Genomic DNA, 16,149 nt, shown 5'->3' on the forward strand with positions numbered 1-16,149 from the left:
GCCTCCCCGGGGCTGTGCCCAGCCCGGGCCCGGGCCGGGGCAGGGCAGGGCAGGCCGCTGTCCGCGGTGCTGAACCCGGCCTGGCTCCTGGCTGAGGTATCCTTCGCTGCACGGGCTGCCCTGGGGCCCCTGCCTCTGGCCCAGTTCATCTCCCAGGGAGAACCGGGAGGGCAAAGTGGCACTGCAGAGGTGGGTGAATTGCAGCTGCAAAGTGAATGGGACAGGCGAGAAAAAGTGGGCTTTAAGGAAGGGAAAAGGCTCCTTCCACTCCCGCATTCCCCCAGCAGTGGTGGCAAGTAGAGTGGAGAACAAGCTGAGCTGAGCTTCGCTGAGTCCAGACTGGACCTTTCCCATGAAGAGTGGGTGCATGCATCTGCATATCCTTGGAGGGACTAGGTTAATGATTGGACTCGATGATCTTAAAGGTCTTCTCCAAACAAAACAATTCTATCATTACGTTCTACTATTCTATTTAGGCCACAAGCATGGCGCAAACAACAATCATAGAATCATAGAATAATTTTAGTTGGAAGAGACTCTCAGGGTCACTGAGTCCAGTCATAACTTAACTCTAGTACTAAACCGTGTCACTAAGAACCTCATCTATACGTCTTTTAAACACCTCTAGGGATGGTGACTCAATCATTTTCCTGGGCAGCCTGTTCCAATGCCTGACAACCCCTTCTGTGAAGAAATTTTTCCTAATATCCAATCTGAACCATCCCTGGCACAGCCTGAGGCCTTTTCCTCTTCTCCTTTTTCTTGTAACCTGGGAGAAGAGGCCAGCATCCTTCATGCTACAACCTCCTTTTTCAGGTAGTTGTAGAGAGCAATAAGGTCTCCCTTCAGCCTCCTCTTCTCCAGGCTAAACAGCCCCAGTGCCCTCAGCCACCTCTCATAAGACTTGTTCTCTAGACTCCTCACCAGCTTCGTTGCCCTTCTTTCAACTCACTCCAGCACCTCAATGTCTTTCTTGTAGTGAAGGACTCAAAGCTCAACACAGTACTTGAGGTGTGGCCTCACTAGCACTGAGTACAGGGGGATAATCACTTCCCTCATCCTGCTGGCCACACTAGTCCTGATACAAGCCAGGAAGCTGTTGGCCTTTTTGGCCACTTGGGCACACGGCTGGCTCATGTTCATGTCGATCAAGACACCCAGATCCTATTCCACCAAGCAGATTTTCAGACACTGCTCTCCAATCTTGTAGCATTGCCTGCGGTTGTTGTGACCAAGTGCAGGACCCGGCACTTGGTCTTGTTGAACCTCATACAATTGGCCTCAGCCCATTTATACAGATGGTCCAGATTCCTCTGTAGAGCCTTCCTACCCTTCAGCAGATCAACACTCCCACCCAACTTGGTGTCATCTGCAAACTTACTGAGGGTGCACTCAATTCCCTTGTCCAGATCGTTGATAAATATATTAAACAGAACTGGCTCCAATACTGAGCCCTGGGGAACACCACTTGTGACTGGCCACCAAGTGGATTTGACTCCATTCACCACAACAATTTGGGCCCAGCCATCCAGCCAGTTCTTTACCCAGTGAAGAGTATGCCAGTCCAAGCCACGAGCTGCCAGCCTTTCCAGGAAAATGCTGTGGGAAACAGTGTCAAAGGCTTTATTGAAGTCTAAGTACACAACATCCACAGCCTTTCCCTCATCCACTAAGTGGGTCACCTTATCATAGAAGGAGATCAGGCTGATCAAGCAGGACCTGCCTTTCATAAACCCATGCTGACTGGGCCTGATTGCTTGGTTGAAAAGTGGCTTGGTGAGTACCTCCGCCAGCTCCCTCAGTAGCCTTTGGTGGATCCTATCTGGCCCCATAGACTTGTGCGTGTCTAAGTGGTGTAGTAGGTTGCTAACCATTTCCCCTTGGATTATGGGGGTTTCATTTTGCTCCCTCTCCCTGTCTTCCAGCTCAGGAGGCTGAGTACCTGGAGCACAACTGGTCTTACTATTAAAGACTAAGGCAAAGACATAATTTATTACCTCCGCCTCTCCCTTGTCGTCTTTCACTATGTTCCCTCCCACATCCTCCAGAGGGTGGAGATTCTCCTTAGCTTTTCTTTTGTTGCTGATGTATTCATAGAAGCATTTTTTTGTTTCATTTTACAGCAGTAGCCAGGCTCAGCTCTAGTTGGGCATTGTCCCTTCTGATTTTCTCCCGGCATAACTTCACATCATCCTTGTATGTCACAAGGTCTCCTACTTCAGCTACATGTGGATGTGCAGATGAAAGCCCTAGAGCTCAAGATGCTTGTTTAAGGCACTGGTCACAAATACTGGCAGAGCAGGTCACCACGCTCCTATAGCTGTCTTTATGCCCTAGTGTCAGAGTCCCATCTCTATCTGCTGTACAGCACTAATCGTGGTTCTGTGTACGAATTGAGGTTTCTCTATAGAGCTAAACTGGACTCATCAGCCAAGGTAACAGTTGAAGCAATACAGACAGAGCTTACAGTACAACTTTGCAGCCCACTGCAAAACCAGCACAAAGAGCCTTGTCTCTCCAGGTGGTGACAGGCCCATGCCCAGCCAGTGGACACTCTAATACTACCTTGAATCCATGTTTGGGGCAGGCCCCAGAAGGCCTCACCCATGGTGTCATGATGTCTCTGCTGAGACATCCCAGAGTCCTGCTTTCAGCAGTTCTGGTGACCTCTAGGAGTGCAGGAGGAGAGATTTGAGTTCGGGTGCTACAGTTTAAAGGGCTATGCAAGGGCTGGACCACAGTGTGTCATCTTTTCCCATGGGGACAGGCAACTTCTCCCTGCGTAAGGTGGGGATCTCCCACCCCAAGAGTAGACTCACCCCCTCTCATGCAGACCCTGGGGTGGGTGCTTTAAAAGGCTGTGGCTGGTTGTTACAAACAACCTGCCCATTTTTGATCTCTTCCCATACAAATATCTCCACCCTATATGAGCACACTGCTATTCATTTGAGATGGATGTGTCATTAATATTTCCGTTTATTTAGGTTAGTTTTTATGGTTACATTTGAATATGAAAAAAATCTTCTCCGCCAACTGCCAGACTGGTATGAAGCAGTGAAGAGACAGGCTTTAAAATAATGCACTTCTGTTGAGTCCTTCTGTGCTTAATCCCTCTTCGAACAATTTCTGCATCCTTTGGGGAATAATGTGTCCTTACTCCAAGGCTGCCACTATATCTAGGTATCTTAGGAAATTCAGAGGAGACCACCCTTCGGTGTAAGCTGTGCTGACAACTCTCTCCTCCACCACCATCACTGACCTTTGCCAAGGTCACTGCAAAGGAAGAGGGCCTCATGAGCATTCTTCTTTGATCACCTGAAACAGCCCTGGAGATGAGGACATCAAGAAATGTGATCATAGCGGGACAGAAGAGATGAAAGTTATGTAAAAGAGTAGCTTGGGATAGGTTAGTCAGAGTAGCATATAAAAATGTCCAGAGTATGCAAAGGTAGAGCAATCAAGGCTTTGCCGTATATTTCTAGGTAATCACATAAATCGAGAGATTATTTTTTTTATATATAATTTTCATGATCTTGTCTGGATGAGTGGTACTCAACCAGTGCAAGACAGCCTTTTTTGAGCTGGAACTCACCTCAAATGGGCATGCCACCTACCTGGGTATTTAATACTGATAGGCCTGTGTGGTTACCTTGCAAAGAGGAGTTACACTGACCAGATAACTGGCCAGTTTGATACACAACTTAAATTTTTTTAGCATGGAAATAAGAAGTCACCCATTAAGAAGTACTATTTAAAATGCAACTTATTAAAGCACATATGCACAGGCTAATTTGTTCTGCAAGAAAATCTGCTTTCAGTATACTTCCTCTGCTTTTAAAATACTGAGCATTTAAACTTTTCCTCATCTCTCAGTCTCACTGAACAGCTATGTTAAGCTGCTTTGGCTGGAGTTATTGCTCATTTAAACCTGCATTAAGGGACACAGAATTGGATATGTGGCATCAATACTCTTTAAGCATTCCACTTGCACATAAAAGACAACCATGAATCCTGGGTTCTCAATATCACTATAGATTTGCTGCTGCTGTCACTCATAACAACAGGTATAAGCAGAGGAGCTTGGAAAGCTGTCTGAGGATTAGTCCGAAAGACTTCGCCCTTGAGATGGAATTGTCTTTTTGTGATACACCGTTGCCTTATGGGTCTTATTATATTAAGAGAGAAAAATATGGGCTCCTTTCACACTGAAAATACGTGCCAAGCAGGACTGAAAGATTTACACAGACATTGTCATAAGAAAGAAAAAAAAAAAAAAGAAAAATGATACAGAGATAAAAAAGCTTACTTCAAAGCACCAAAATGATACCATTTTGCATAAGTATATGTCTATTGAAAAGGATTCCAGCTGGAATGCCTAGATTAATGTTATTACCCACCATAAATATAATGGAAACAGATGTACTTTCTGTCTTCCTAAAGGATGATGCTTACATTAAAGTTTCATTGATTTTCAAACTACAAATACAAGAGAAGTACAATAGTAGGTACAAGACCTGTGGACATTCAAATCCTTCTTCATATTTGGATCTCCTAACAGAAACGTGATTCCTGATTCATGTTAGTGTCATGACACAGAATTGTTTCAAATACTGTTCTGCTTTGCTTTGCTCCATTCCGTTCCAATGTACCAGTGCTGATCTCCTTCCTCCTTCAACTAAAGAGCTACAGGGAGGCATTATACAATATGGACTAGTCCAAGAGGGCATTTAGCTGCTTTGAGTGAAAGTTATTGGATAAAATACTGAAATAGCTTTTTGAATAGACAAGCTCTTCTGTCTCCATGACTCAGCCATTGAGTTAAGCTGGATTCATCCTTGCTTCTATTTGCTGCCTCAGTCAAGTTATACTCCAGGAAGAATAAAACTGCTTTAACTGAAAAAGGGAGATTAAAGCTCAAGTGAGAGAAGGAAGGAGACTCCAAAAAGTATTATGACTTAGGACCTGTCTTGAAAGATATCATGTTTGGGTTCGAATGCACTCAGACTGGGAAACAGCTAACCCAGGTCTTCCAAAGCTTTGGTGGGGACTCTGGCTACAGATACGGTGAGTTAGGAGTTGGAAGGCTCTGAGACCTTCAGCTGCATTGTAAGAACCACTTCTCTGTGTCCAAGGTATTGGTATCCACCTCCTGGATTGTGAGTCCAGAAAGTTAGAACACACCTTGTAGAAGTTCTGAATAAAACACACTCAGAGAAGGACAGACACAACACAAGGTAGACTTCACACATCAACCTTCCACAGTGAGTAGCTGATCATATCTATTAAGAGAAGTGTCCTCCTTCTGTAAACTACCTGGTCCTGAATCAGCTCTGAATCCATGATGTTACACAATATTACAGCCAGCACAGCCCTGAGACTGGACTATTAATAATAAGGTCTTGATGCCCTGTTAAAACATCTGCATGGTTTCTTGCTTGCATGAAGTATTGACAAACTGACCTCGCATCCAACCACAAACAGCCACACAGCCTTGCCTTTAGGTAACTCTCCTCTGAAGGGGTTTTTTTGTGGGTGCTGTATTGAGGCACAGACTCTATGCTCTGGATAGGCAGCCTCAGTGCCTTGCTTAGGGACTCTGCTCTGCAAACCAATGTCACACCACAGCATACAACATTCTTGGCCTGCAAAGACCCTTTCAGGATTGGTGCTTGTGCAAGTACAGTATATTTATTCATGGTGATAAATCTTTGCTAGTGAGGCTGCAGTATACTTGCTGTCTCTTCTGCTAGTATCTGTGATTTGGATCAATGGCAATATCTTGTTTTTAGGAAAAAAAATCAGGATAGAGGTTCTTGTGTGCAAAAGTAGAGCTATAGAGGGCCAAGCGGTATATGTATACCCTCTGATAGGTGCAGAATTTGGGAATCCATGGGAACCTTGCACAAAGGTGAGGAACTGAAGGGAGAATGACTGTGAAAAAAATCAAGGTGGATTAGTCTGTTAGTCATTACCATCCCATCCCTGGCCCCAGGGTGGTAATGCAACTTCACAGCTGCAACAGACTATAGCTCTGCAGGGTGGAGATCTCATTCTGCTAACCTTTGGCACAAGAGACATGGAGTCTTTCCCCAGATTCCCAGAACTAAGGTAATTTTTATGCATTAGTTATAAAAAATGGGTTAGTGTCTGAAGGCCAAAAGAGTCAAGGGTAGCATGCAGGTGTCTCTTTCTCTGCTAATCTATAGTAATTAAGATACATAACATAAGCATTCATGCAGTACAGAGGAAGATGATAGACTGAAGCTAGATGAAGACTGGCATTTGCACATGGCAGCTTCTAGTCAGTAGCCAGCAATTAGCAAGTTTTAGCAAATCTTCACTTTATCTTCTGGAGGGCATTGCAAAGGATCCCCATCTCACCTGAAAAGGAAATAATCAGAGCAGTTAATCCTAAAGCTGGCCCATTTCTAACACTCGTGTATATATTCACCCTTTATATCCATTCCCTGAAAGAATAAGGTGAAAAAAGAAGTGCTGGATTGGACACATTTATTAGGGTCTTAGTGGAGTAAGGTCTGCAGAGTCAGCCCTTTGCCTTCATCAGCCATACGAGGATGGCTCACAGGACCAGGGGTGCTGCCTTTTAGCAGGCTAGCCAATGTTAAGGGGAAATGTTTTAGGAAAAAGGCTAGAATGGCAAAAGCAAACATCATTACAGCCAAGCTTTTATCTTTCTTCCTTACTGAGAACAGGTAAAGCACGCATCAGAATCCATCATAAGGCCCTCTGGCCTTTCCTAGCATCTCCACTGAAGCACTCTTACTGGATATTCCAGACATAGCCAACTCCAGTCAAGTGGAAAAACTATTTTGAATCTTGGCTAGAATCAGGAAGCAATTTTTCCAGCAGAAAAGAGATGTGTATGGCTTGAACTTGGTCAGGCTGAGAACATTAAATGCAACCAGATGAAATCTGTTTTGTGGTTGCTATTTCTGATCCAAGTTTTGAGGAATTCAAGGTAACAAATCTGTAGTTCCTTACTATTGATAGTGTCAGCTAAGTTCTTCAGCTGCTTTGCATTGTCCAAGACTTCAATCCTTTGGGTGTAGGGATTGTAACGAACAGAGAAAGGACGAGGGATCGTTTGAGCAAATTTCCTGAGGCAAAAAAAAGCAAAAACATAAACAAACTTGAAAAGCTTATTTTTGCAGTAAGTCACTCTTTTATTGGTATGTGCATTTGATGAGGAGAATAAGAAAATCTGTGAGAGGAAATAAATTCCTGCTGAGTGATCTGAGACCTACAGCACTCTGTAACACTCTTGAATCTGCATTTGCCCTTACTACCTTTTTTTTTTTTTTTTTCCAAACAGAACTAATTACATAATTAGCCAATTACATAATTGGCATGGCAACTCTGCTCCTGGTATAGGCCAACTATGCAGCTATTTGGATTTGTCGAACTTGAAAACCTCATTTTCCTTTCAGTAATGCAAAATATAAGAATCCTGATCCAAGTCTGCAATTTCTGGGAAAGTAAGGTCAAGTACCTATGCCATCCCGACATATTAAGGAACAAGCAGAATGCTAACGTCTGGCATGGTGGTAGTGGCTTCCAGGCCATTGCAAAGATAGGAGATAGTCAATGGAGTAAAGCAGCATTCTTGCCACTCGTTATCTGAAGCCTTCCCTTCTGCAAAATAGTTAATTCCATGGCAGACTCTGAATGGGATGACATGGTCAGAGCTATTGTTCCAGGCTCCTTGTAGATCCCAGCGGGATGCTGGTTTATATATCTGTTTTGGATTACTGAAGTTATTGCTGAAAGAGGAAGGAAAGCACGCAGGAGTTGATTATGGAGCCCCTGATTGTGACTCAGCATGGTGAATCCCATATGCCCAGAACAGTGGAGTACGCTGGATGCCGCCTCCAAATTTCTCTTTCAGTTTAGTCCTAATTATGATCAGCTAAGGTCATTATCTCAAACTGCAGTGTGAGCAGGACACAAGGTGCGACAGTGGGAAAAAAAAAATGTTAGCTAGGGTGAAATTGTTTAGTGGCATCAGTCCCGTTTTTCTAAGGGGAGAGATGCACATTAGAAAATAATCTTCCCAAATCTCAGCTGAAGGTAAGATCCTAATCAGAAGATGAATTTCTTAAGATGAAAAATATTTTAGGTCAGCCTCAGTATAATTTTTCAGGGAGGTTTTCCATTACACACAAACATACATGGCCAGGTGCATGCCACGAACACAGGCACTGGATTAACCCCCAGACCTCTATTTCAGTTTAATCAGTTTTCCAATTTGGTCATTGAAACAATTAAAGATGTTCCAAGATTGTTTTTATAGAGTAAGGCAGCATCTTCTGTTTTCTCAAGGAACTTGCTACTGAGTTAGAGTACACAGAGAAGATAGGAACCGTGTGTAGGATATTAATAGCACAGCACAGAAAAGGAGGCCATCTTTCTCAGGTATTACCCCAGAGAAAATGGCAAAAGGAGAAGCTGCAGCCTTATGACAACTGAAGAAGCAACAGGGGAGGTAGCTAGGAAGACTTTGGAATTGGGGAACCTGGGGGCAGCAGAATATCCTGGGTCTCTGTATGTGTTTATCTGTGAATGGGAGAGAGGGAGAGAGAAGAGACTGCAGGTCTGGGACGAGTCCCTGTATGGCATCTCCAAGTGAAATATTTGTTAAGTGTGTACCAAAGCTAACCCCTAGTGGCTTGACTAACATCCAGAAACACAGTGGTGCTTTTTAAAATAGAAATAGAAATATTGTTGTGAGGTGGAACCCAAGCTGAACAACACAGTCTGAGCCATTCCTGTTTCAAAAACCAGAACTGAACCTGGACTGTTATTTCAAAGTCTTGTTGAACTGGACCTGAATCTGTATTTCAGTCACAGATGACTGAAAGATTTACTGTGTAGCCCTGTAGTCTTGTAAACACACTGCTGGTAACAAGCTGGAGGCTCTCTATTAAGCTAACCACACAAGCCTCAGGATTGGGGTTATTAGGATTGCTTGGAGTTTTGTTTAGTTGTAATAGCAATTGTCTAATGACCATGTGGCTGTTACCTAATTTGTCTTAGTTTTGCTTAATTCTGAATAATTGTGTGCTATTATGCCTATTGTTAATAATTATTATATAGGCAAGAATAGCAAGTAGTTACACTGCGCATAGTATTAATGAACTAAATCTGACCCTAAGGTAATCACAGAATCATATAATGGTTGTGGTTGGAAGGGATCTCTGGAGATCATCTATTCCAGCCCACAATGATGTAGCATAACAAAGTACCAGCATGGGCTGATACAAGAAGCCTTGAAGGTGTGAGCATAGGATGAAGCTGGTGGTCCCCAGCCTATCAACAACTCCCCACTGGACAGTTATTTATAGTAAAGCAAACTTAGGACCTGAGAGAGAAAAAAAGCAAACCAAAACCAAAACAACCACAACCAGTTTTAGAGAAAACAAAAGGGACAAATATTTTACTTAAATTGTGAAGCAAGAAGCAACACAGATTTGCAGATCAATGTAGAAAGAGCAAGATGTAAAGCATATTAGAAAACATAAAAATGGCCCTGAGGAAACCTTGGGCTGAGGAGGAAGAAAGGAAGCATCAACACCACCTGCCTCCTCAAAAAAGAGAGGAAGAAACCCCATTCATTAACACCACAGCCCTGCTCTGAAGACCTCAAACTTCTGATCACTTGACAACTCTACCCTACACCATCAGACAGAAACTGTTGGCTTAAGACTCAAAAGAAAGCGTTAGGGTGAGCATAACTTCAGAGGAAAAGGAATAGATACTAGGAGATTTTTTATATTAGAACTTTTAACTATAGCATTGTTAAAGAGACTTGGTTTGCATTAATTAGCTAGCTTTGACCCTAAGTGTTAGTATCATTGCAACTGGACTAATAATTTTTTGCTGCATTTTGGTCATACAGATGAAACTCTTAGACTAACCAGAAATTCTTGACTTCATGTGTAAGGTAGCTTCCCTTCATTGTCCTTAACAACATTTTGAGTGTAACAACTGCTCAGTCTCTTTAACCAATGCACATTTTTTTGTAGTGCCTCTGAAAATATCACTGTCAATCCAAGACCTGTTACAGCAACGGGATCCACTGTATTGGCAATGGACAACAAACTGGATCTTCTGTGGAATGACTGGATTACCTTAGCTTTTCTTTTGCATCTTTAAAACTTTCAGCAACATAGTAGACAGGCTGGAACTCAGTAACAGGGTACTTCTGCACAGAAGTCTTCTCCAGGACAAGAGGCCGAATCTCAGGCTTACTTGATAAACAATACTATGAGCAAAATGGTAAGAAATTTATTTCAGTTAAAAAGTGCTTGAATTTGCTGTGAAAGAAAGAGCTACTGAATGCCACCCAATTTCAGACAGGAAAGAGCTGTTCCTGTGGAATACAACAACAATGTCACCTACTAGAAAACAAGCAAGTATGAGTCCCCTGTGTATGTATACACTGACACATTTATTAGAGCTCTTCAATGAAGTATGACATTTCATGCTACTTCTGTCCACAAAATATGAAGCAAAATAAGAGTCTGAAGACATTCAGAAATTTGAGTGACTATAAACTTCTTTGAAATGCTGTTTTATAGAACATACCTGCAGTTCCCCAAATGAAGACAGCAGTCCTGCACCGTATGCCTTGAGTGAATCACCTTCCTTACATAGTCCAAACTCCACTGTAAACCAATAAACCTAGCAAGAAAATTAGACAGAAGCATACGATTCATGCATCAAAAAGAGCAGGCACACATCATTGATTTGAATATATTTGGAGTTTTCATTTCTATTTAAAATGTTGCCATGGTTCAAATATCAACTGTATAAATACAAAAAATATCCCCACAGACTGAAATTCTTCTGGAAGGGGCACAGTGCTAGACTTAGTCTGCCTGTGAATCAGTTCAGTTCCCTGACAAACACAGTTGTATTTTACTGTGCTTATATTTGTTCAGCAGAGCAGAAACAAACAAACTATAGCAAGAAAATTTCATTTTGGCTGGCCAGACCAGTTGAAGTCAGAACCTTAGCTGATAGAAGTTTGTGTCCTGTTTCACACAGAGGTTGTCCAGCTGCAGCAGCAAGAGAGGGAATAACCTATTAGTGCAATATTGAAGGAAGATGATCTGTGGCTTAGTATGATTTCCTGGTCTGTCACTTTGAAGGGAAACCTGCTCTGGCTCAGAAGAACTACCTCATCTGTCAGAAACAGTAAAGATGGTGCAGTGGTTTGCCCAGGCACTGAGGACACTAATCTCATAGACATATCCCTGTTTCTATTTGAAGTTTGCAACTCTGGGTCTCAGTAGTCACAGAGTAGGATTCAGGGGAGCCACACTGACTGTAGAGCACATCATCTGCCTGGGAAAGTGGAAAAGAAGGGACATTCACAGGTAGGACTGCTACTGAAGCTGCCTCCTGAGATTTCCTATGGGGATATAGTAACACATAATCTCTTCTTGCCCAATATGTTTGTGCTGGAGGAAATCTTGTCTAGGCTTCTGTGTTTAATCACAACTGTCACTTTGAATAAGGGGTGCCAAAGTTATTTTCCTTTAACGCAACTGTTTCAGGGTGGGGTTTTCCAATCATAGACTTCACTCCATTCCCATTCAACTCTATGGGAGTTCTATCAGTGCTTTCAGTGGCAGAAGAATTAAGACAACGCAGGGTGCTTTGGAAAACTGAGCTCTCATTTATTAAATTACCGTAGCAAGTTTCTCGATGAAATCATCTGGAGCTCCCAGAGATGCCAGTCCAATTTCCTGTAACAATAAACCATTATTCTTCAAGCTGTTTATTGCAAACATTCTTCCTGTCTCATCTTATGTAATTTCTCACATTTTAAATGTTACCATTGCTTAGTACCACACACAAATGTTTACAGGACATGTTCCTATCATGCAACATCAATTTTAAATCAGAAATCTCTCCAGAAATGAACAAAAGGTCCTGTCCAAATGTCATTTACAAGGCATGATCCTTTGTGTCGGGTACCAAGCCCATTGAGGTCGAATAAAATTTTCTTCTTGTTTTGACAGGCTTTTGGTCAAGTCTACAATGCACACCCAAGAGAATGATACGGTCAAAAGGAGGTAAATCAATCACACCCAGACACCTGAAATATTTCTCTTTGTTTGAATGGGCCCTGATTGCAGGAGTTTTCCTGGAGCCTTGAATGAGTTATTTTTTCTGAAGGACAGGGCATGATTTAAAAGAGCTTGTTCATATCTTGACAGCTAATGGAGACTTTCCTGAGAGGCTTGCAACAGCTGGATTCAGAAGACAGCCACCCGAGACTGTATGTAACCAGACACCTTTCTCGGTTCATTCCAGTGAGGACTGTACAATGCAAAAATCAGAGCGCCCCACATATACACTAAGAGCATGGAAGCAGCCATCACCATGTCAAATCCTAATAAGCCAAGATGCAGTAGGGCTTATCTTGAAGGAAATCCTCTGTTCTGGGAAAGGACAAAGCCTGAGTGCAATACTGAGCGCTTACTAACTACATGAGGTTGACTTTTGTCTTGTGAGCAGGATGTTACATTGTTCATTTTCCCTTCTTCCTTTCTTCCTTTCCTTCTCTCTCTCTTGCGGTTTGTCTATCTGCCTTTCTGATTCTTTCTGACTTTTCCTTTCTGTCTTTTCATGTTTTCTGGTAAGATGCAATCAAAAGTTTACTCCTTCACCAAGGTCTGGCTTCTTTTAGAGAAACATTAACACTACCAAAGAGAAAGCTCCTCTCCAGCCTTCTCCCATGCCTGCAGCTAGGACACTCAGTCTCCTCTGTAACTTCAACAGAAAAAAAAAAAAAAAAAAAGAAAAAGAAAAAAGACAAAGAAAAAAGAAAAAAATCTTCACTTTCCCCAACATTTGAACTGTAGGGTGGGGCAATAATTCATCTGACTCATGAGCTACCTAACTTTGATCACAAGGATCAACATCTATAAAAAGATTTTTAGAAGATAGCTTTGCAAAAAGTTTACCTGTAAAAAAACACCTCACACAAGACAGACATTTGGAGTTTGGGTGTATAAGTTCACCTAAGTGATTTGTGTCAAGATTTCAAGCAATAAATAAATGAGCCTCAGCCACTCTTAATATGCTTAAAGGTGAATCCACCCCACTTCTTATAACTCTTTGTTCATCCTCTGAATTAACTAGTCTCTTGCGTGATCAATTATAAAAATAGTATAACCACTGAGTAACTTACCTGGGAAAATTGAGCAAAACTGGGATCAGCAAAAAGAGGCACATGTCCTAGCAGCTCGTGGCAAATATCACTGCAGGAAAACATGATATCTGAATAACTTTAATTTAGGAAAAGTTCAGCAATGCTGGATGAATGCCCTAGAGTCAGAACATAGTCAGGAGTGCAGTGCCTTTGCTCCTACCAGCAAATAATGTTCAGGACTCCCAGGAAAACATTTTGCTCTAAAATGATTCTTGTGACGGAAAAGGTTGCACACTCCAGGGTTTTCAGCGCTTTCATCATCATACATCCCTTAGAGGAAGTAGGATATATTATTCATTTTTCCTTATGGAAGAAAACCATTAATTCAACTGCCCATCCAGCTCAACAAAGCCCAGGAAGAAATCACCCGACCAAAAAGAATATGGACTCTCAATGACAAGAAACCTCTTTAGATCAAGTTCAAGATACTGAGACACCATGGTGTCAACATGTACCACAAGAGCTCAAATCCAGTCCCTGTTCAGGCCCACAGCCTCACACTGAGAGGTGGAAGCTTGCCCTTCCTCTGGTAGGGCTGCTTTCATTGCAAGTTGAAGCTGCCAGCTGGGCAGGCATGTTTGAGGATGGACTCACCTAGGGACTTCTAGATTTTCCAAAGACAGAGAAGTGGCTTGGTGAGATGGAAAGGGAGAGGTATAAGATGCTCCCAGGAGGGCAAGTCTGCAGAAGACATTTCAGCCTGGCTTTGTGCATGATGAGAAGGGGATAAGGAGAAGCAGGGAGGAAAATCAGAAGAATGAGGGGTAGAAAAATGGAGGGGAAAAGGAGGTTGTGGAAAGGACTAGGAAGCAAAGAAACAGTATGGGAGGGGAGGAAGAATTACAACAATATGAAGCAGAGGAAGAAAATTGTTTTGAAAATAGCAAGTGGAAAAGGACAATGGACAGGGACAGAGAGAAACATTACAATATAAAACTGAAAAAGAGAAGGGAACAATGATCTGAGTTTCCTCTGTCTTGCTGCCAGAAACTTGCTTGCAACATGTTGAGTCATTCCTGCACAAGATTTCACACCACTGTTTGGGTGTTAATAGCCTTTGTACACTGCTCTCTTGCTTCCCAGCCACCACGCAAGCACGCCTTCAGTAGCAAAACTGTCTGATCAGTCCCATAAGAACTAGCAGAAGAGGATGCAGCTTGTTAAAAAGACTAGAAATCTTCCGAAAACGTTTTCAGAAGAGAGCGGTTGCTTGGCTGCTCTCCATTAGCTCCATTCCCAGGAGTGCTCCAGAGTCCCACATGGTTATTATCAGTTGGGCTGACCCTGCTGTTAGTCTGCTGCAACTTTACACACTTTCTGTGCCAAAGTACTTACGGCTCTGGTGTGTACATGGGTTTGGACGCGTGGCGAATATACTGCGTAGAGTGAAATACTCGGAATGCCAGCCCAGCCAAGAAGTCCCGAGAGGAGAGCAAGCCTGCAACAGGACGCAGGCGAAATCCAGTGCAGGCTGAAGGGACAAAAAATGGAATTTTAAAAGCAGCTAGTGTGCTTGATTTTTCCTTGTCTAGACTCCTCACAGTGGAAGAAGTTTGTTAATTGTTTTCTTTGCTCTCCCCATGCCAAACAGAGCTTAGTTGTGAGAGAGTAGAGAGTGTTCTACTCATTTGTTCCACCATCACAGTATCTGAGCATCTGTACCATCATATCCCAGGAAGTTTTAGAAAGGGAGCTGGGACACAGGGACATAGTGATGTGCCCAAGCACCACAGGGAGACTGTGATAAAGCAGGGACTACTTTTCTATCCCTGGAAGCACCACCCCCACTGACAGCTGAGGCCTTTCATTTGATTTCAGTTTTTTATATGCTTCAAACTTACTCTGCAAAAATTGTGAAATATCCTCAAGCTGGGGAATGTTATCCTCCCGGTAGCCACAGTACTTCTCCAACAGTGGGAACACGTGGTTGTGTTCGTAACAAGCATGAGTTGGATAAAGACTCTTCAGCTCCCTGAAGACAGTGCCCCATGTTTTCTTTTCTTCTTCTGTGTAGGTGACTCGAGGAATAGGTTTGCCACTGAAAAGAAAATAGATACCCTCTATAGGAGCGACAGAGAAAATGTTCTATGCCAGCAGCATTATACTCAGGAACTTTACATGGGCTGGCCAGGAGCTGCTGGTGCAGAAGGGGAGTTGCCTTTTGTCTGATAAGCAGGTGCAAAAGGAGCCTCACTTGCCCCTAGGCATAAGCTTGGAAGTACGCTGCTGACCTCAGCTGAGATACTGGCCTTTAGACAACTCCTTTTATTAATGTGGTAAAAATAATGTATTGCTTATTTGTGTTATCAAGATGTTATTCTAAAAATATTTGCTGGCTGATGGTTTCAATTTATTTGCATTTCTAGATATGGAGCAGCTGTTGTATTTCTTGCTCTAATACGCATTACATTAATTGTTTTGGTTACAACAGGGAAATCATCAGCTCCAGAAACCTATTTCATGGAGATGCGGAGAAATTCTGAGCTGTGCTTCATGCTTTAACACATGCAGACTTAAGCCAGTTTGATGCTTTTTAATAATAAAAAAGAGTCATTTTGAGTCAAATCCCACCCTCAAGCTTCCATGTCTTTAGCTCATGTTGAAGCTAGCAGGAATTAGAAAATCACAAGCAATATAGTTCGGCCTCCTGTGAATAGTCAATTCTTTAGCAATAATGACAGGGCCATAGGTGAATCCAGCAGCTTTGAAAAATCAAAGGGGTTTAAGTAACTTAATAGGGTTAACATCACTGCTGGAATAATGCTGGAGCCTTCTAAGCCCCAGAGATCCATTGTTAAACTCTTGATGACACCCCACCATCTCCCACCCCCTCATTTTTTCCTTGAGCCTCAGGGCAGCTCCTCTGGAGCACCATCATTTTCTGTCTCTCTGTGTCAGCCCTCCTT

General features: G+C 42.7%; 1 protein-coding gene across 1 annotated transcript in view; it reads right to left on the reverse strand.

Moving 5' to 3' along the window:
* Positions 1-6,337: 6,337 nt before the first annotated feature.
* The window catches only part of PAH (phenylalanine hydroxylase), a 40,031-nt gene continuing 30,219 nt past the window's right edge, over positions 6,338-16,149 (reverse strand). Inside the window, exons 6-13 of the mRNA XM_065641540.1 lie at positions 15,085-15,281; positions 14,579-14,714; positions 13,223-13,292; positions 11,715-11,771; positions 10,606-10,701; positions 10,149-10,282; positions 7,003-7,118; positions 6,338-6,381 (exon numbers count right to left, since the gene is read on the reverse strand). Coding sequence (XP_065497612.1) covers positions 6,338-6,381; positions 7,003-7,118; positions 10,149-10,282; positions 10,606-10,701; positions 11,715-11,771; positions 13,223-13,292; positions 14,579-14,714; positions 15,085-15,281 — 850 coding nt within the window. The remainder of the gene's footprint in view (positions 6,382-7,002; positions 7,119-10,148; positions 10,283-10,605; positions 10,702-11,714; positions 11,772-13,222; positions 13,293-14,578; positions 14,715-15,084; positions 15,282-16,149) is intronic.

The sequence above is a fragment of the Caloenas nicobarica genome, chromosome 1, assembly GCF_036013445.1.
Source record: "Caloenas nicobarica isolate bCalNic1 chromosome 1, bCalNic1.hap1, whole genome shotgun sequence".
NCBI lineage: Eukaryota > Metazoa > Chordata > Aves > Columbiformes > Columbidae > Caloenas > Caloenas nicobarica.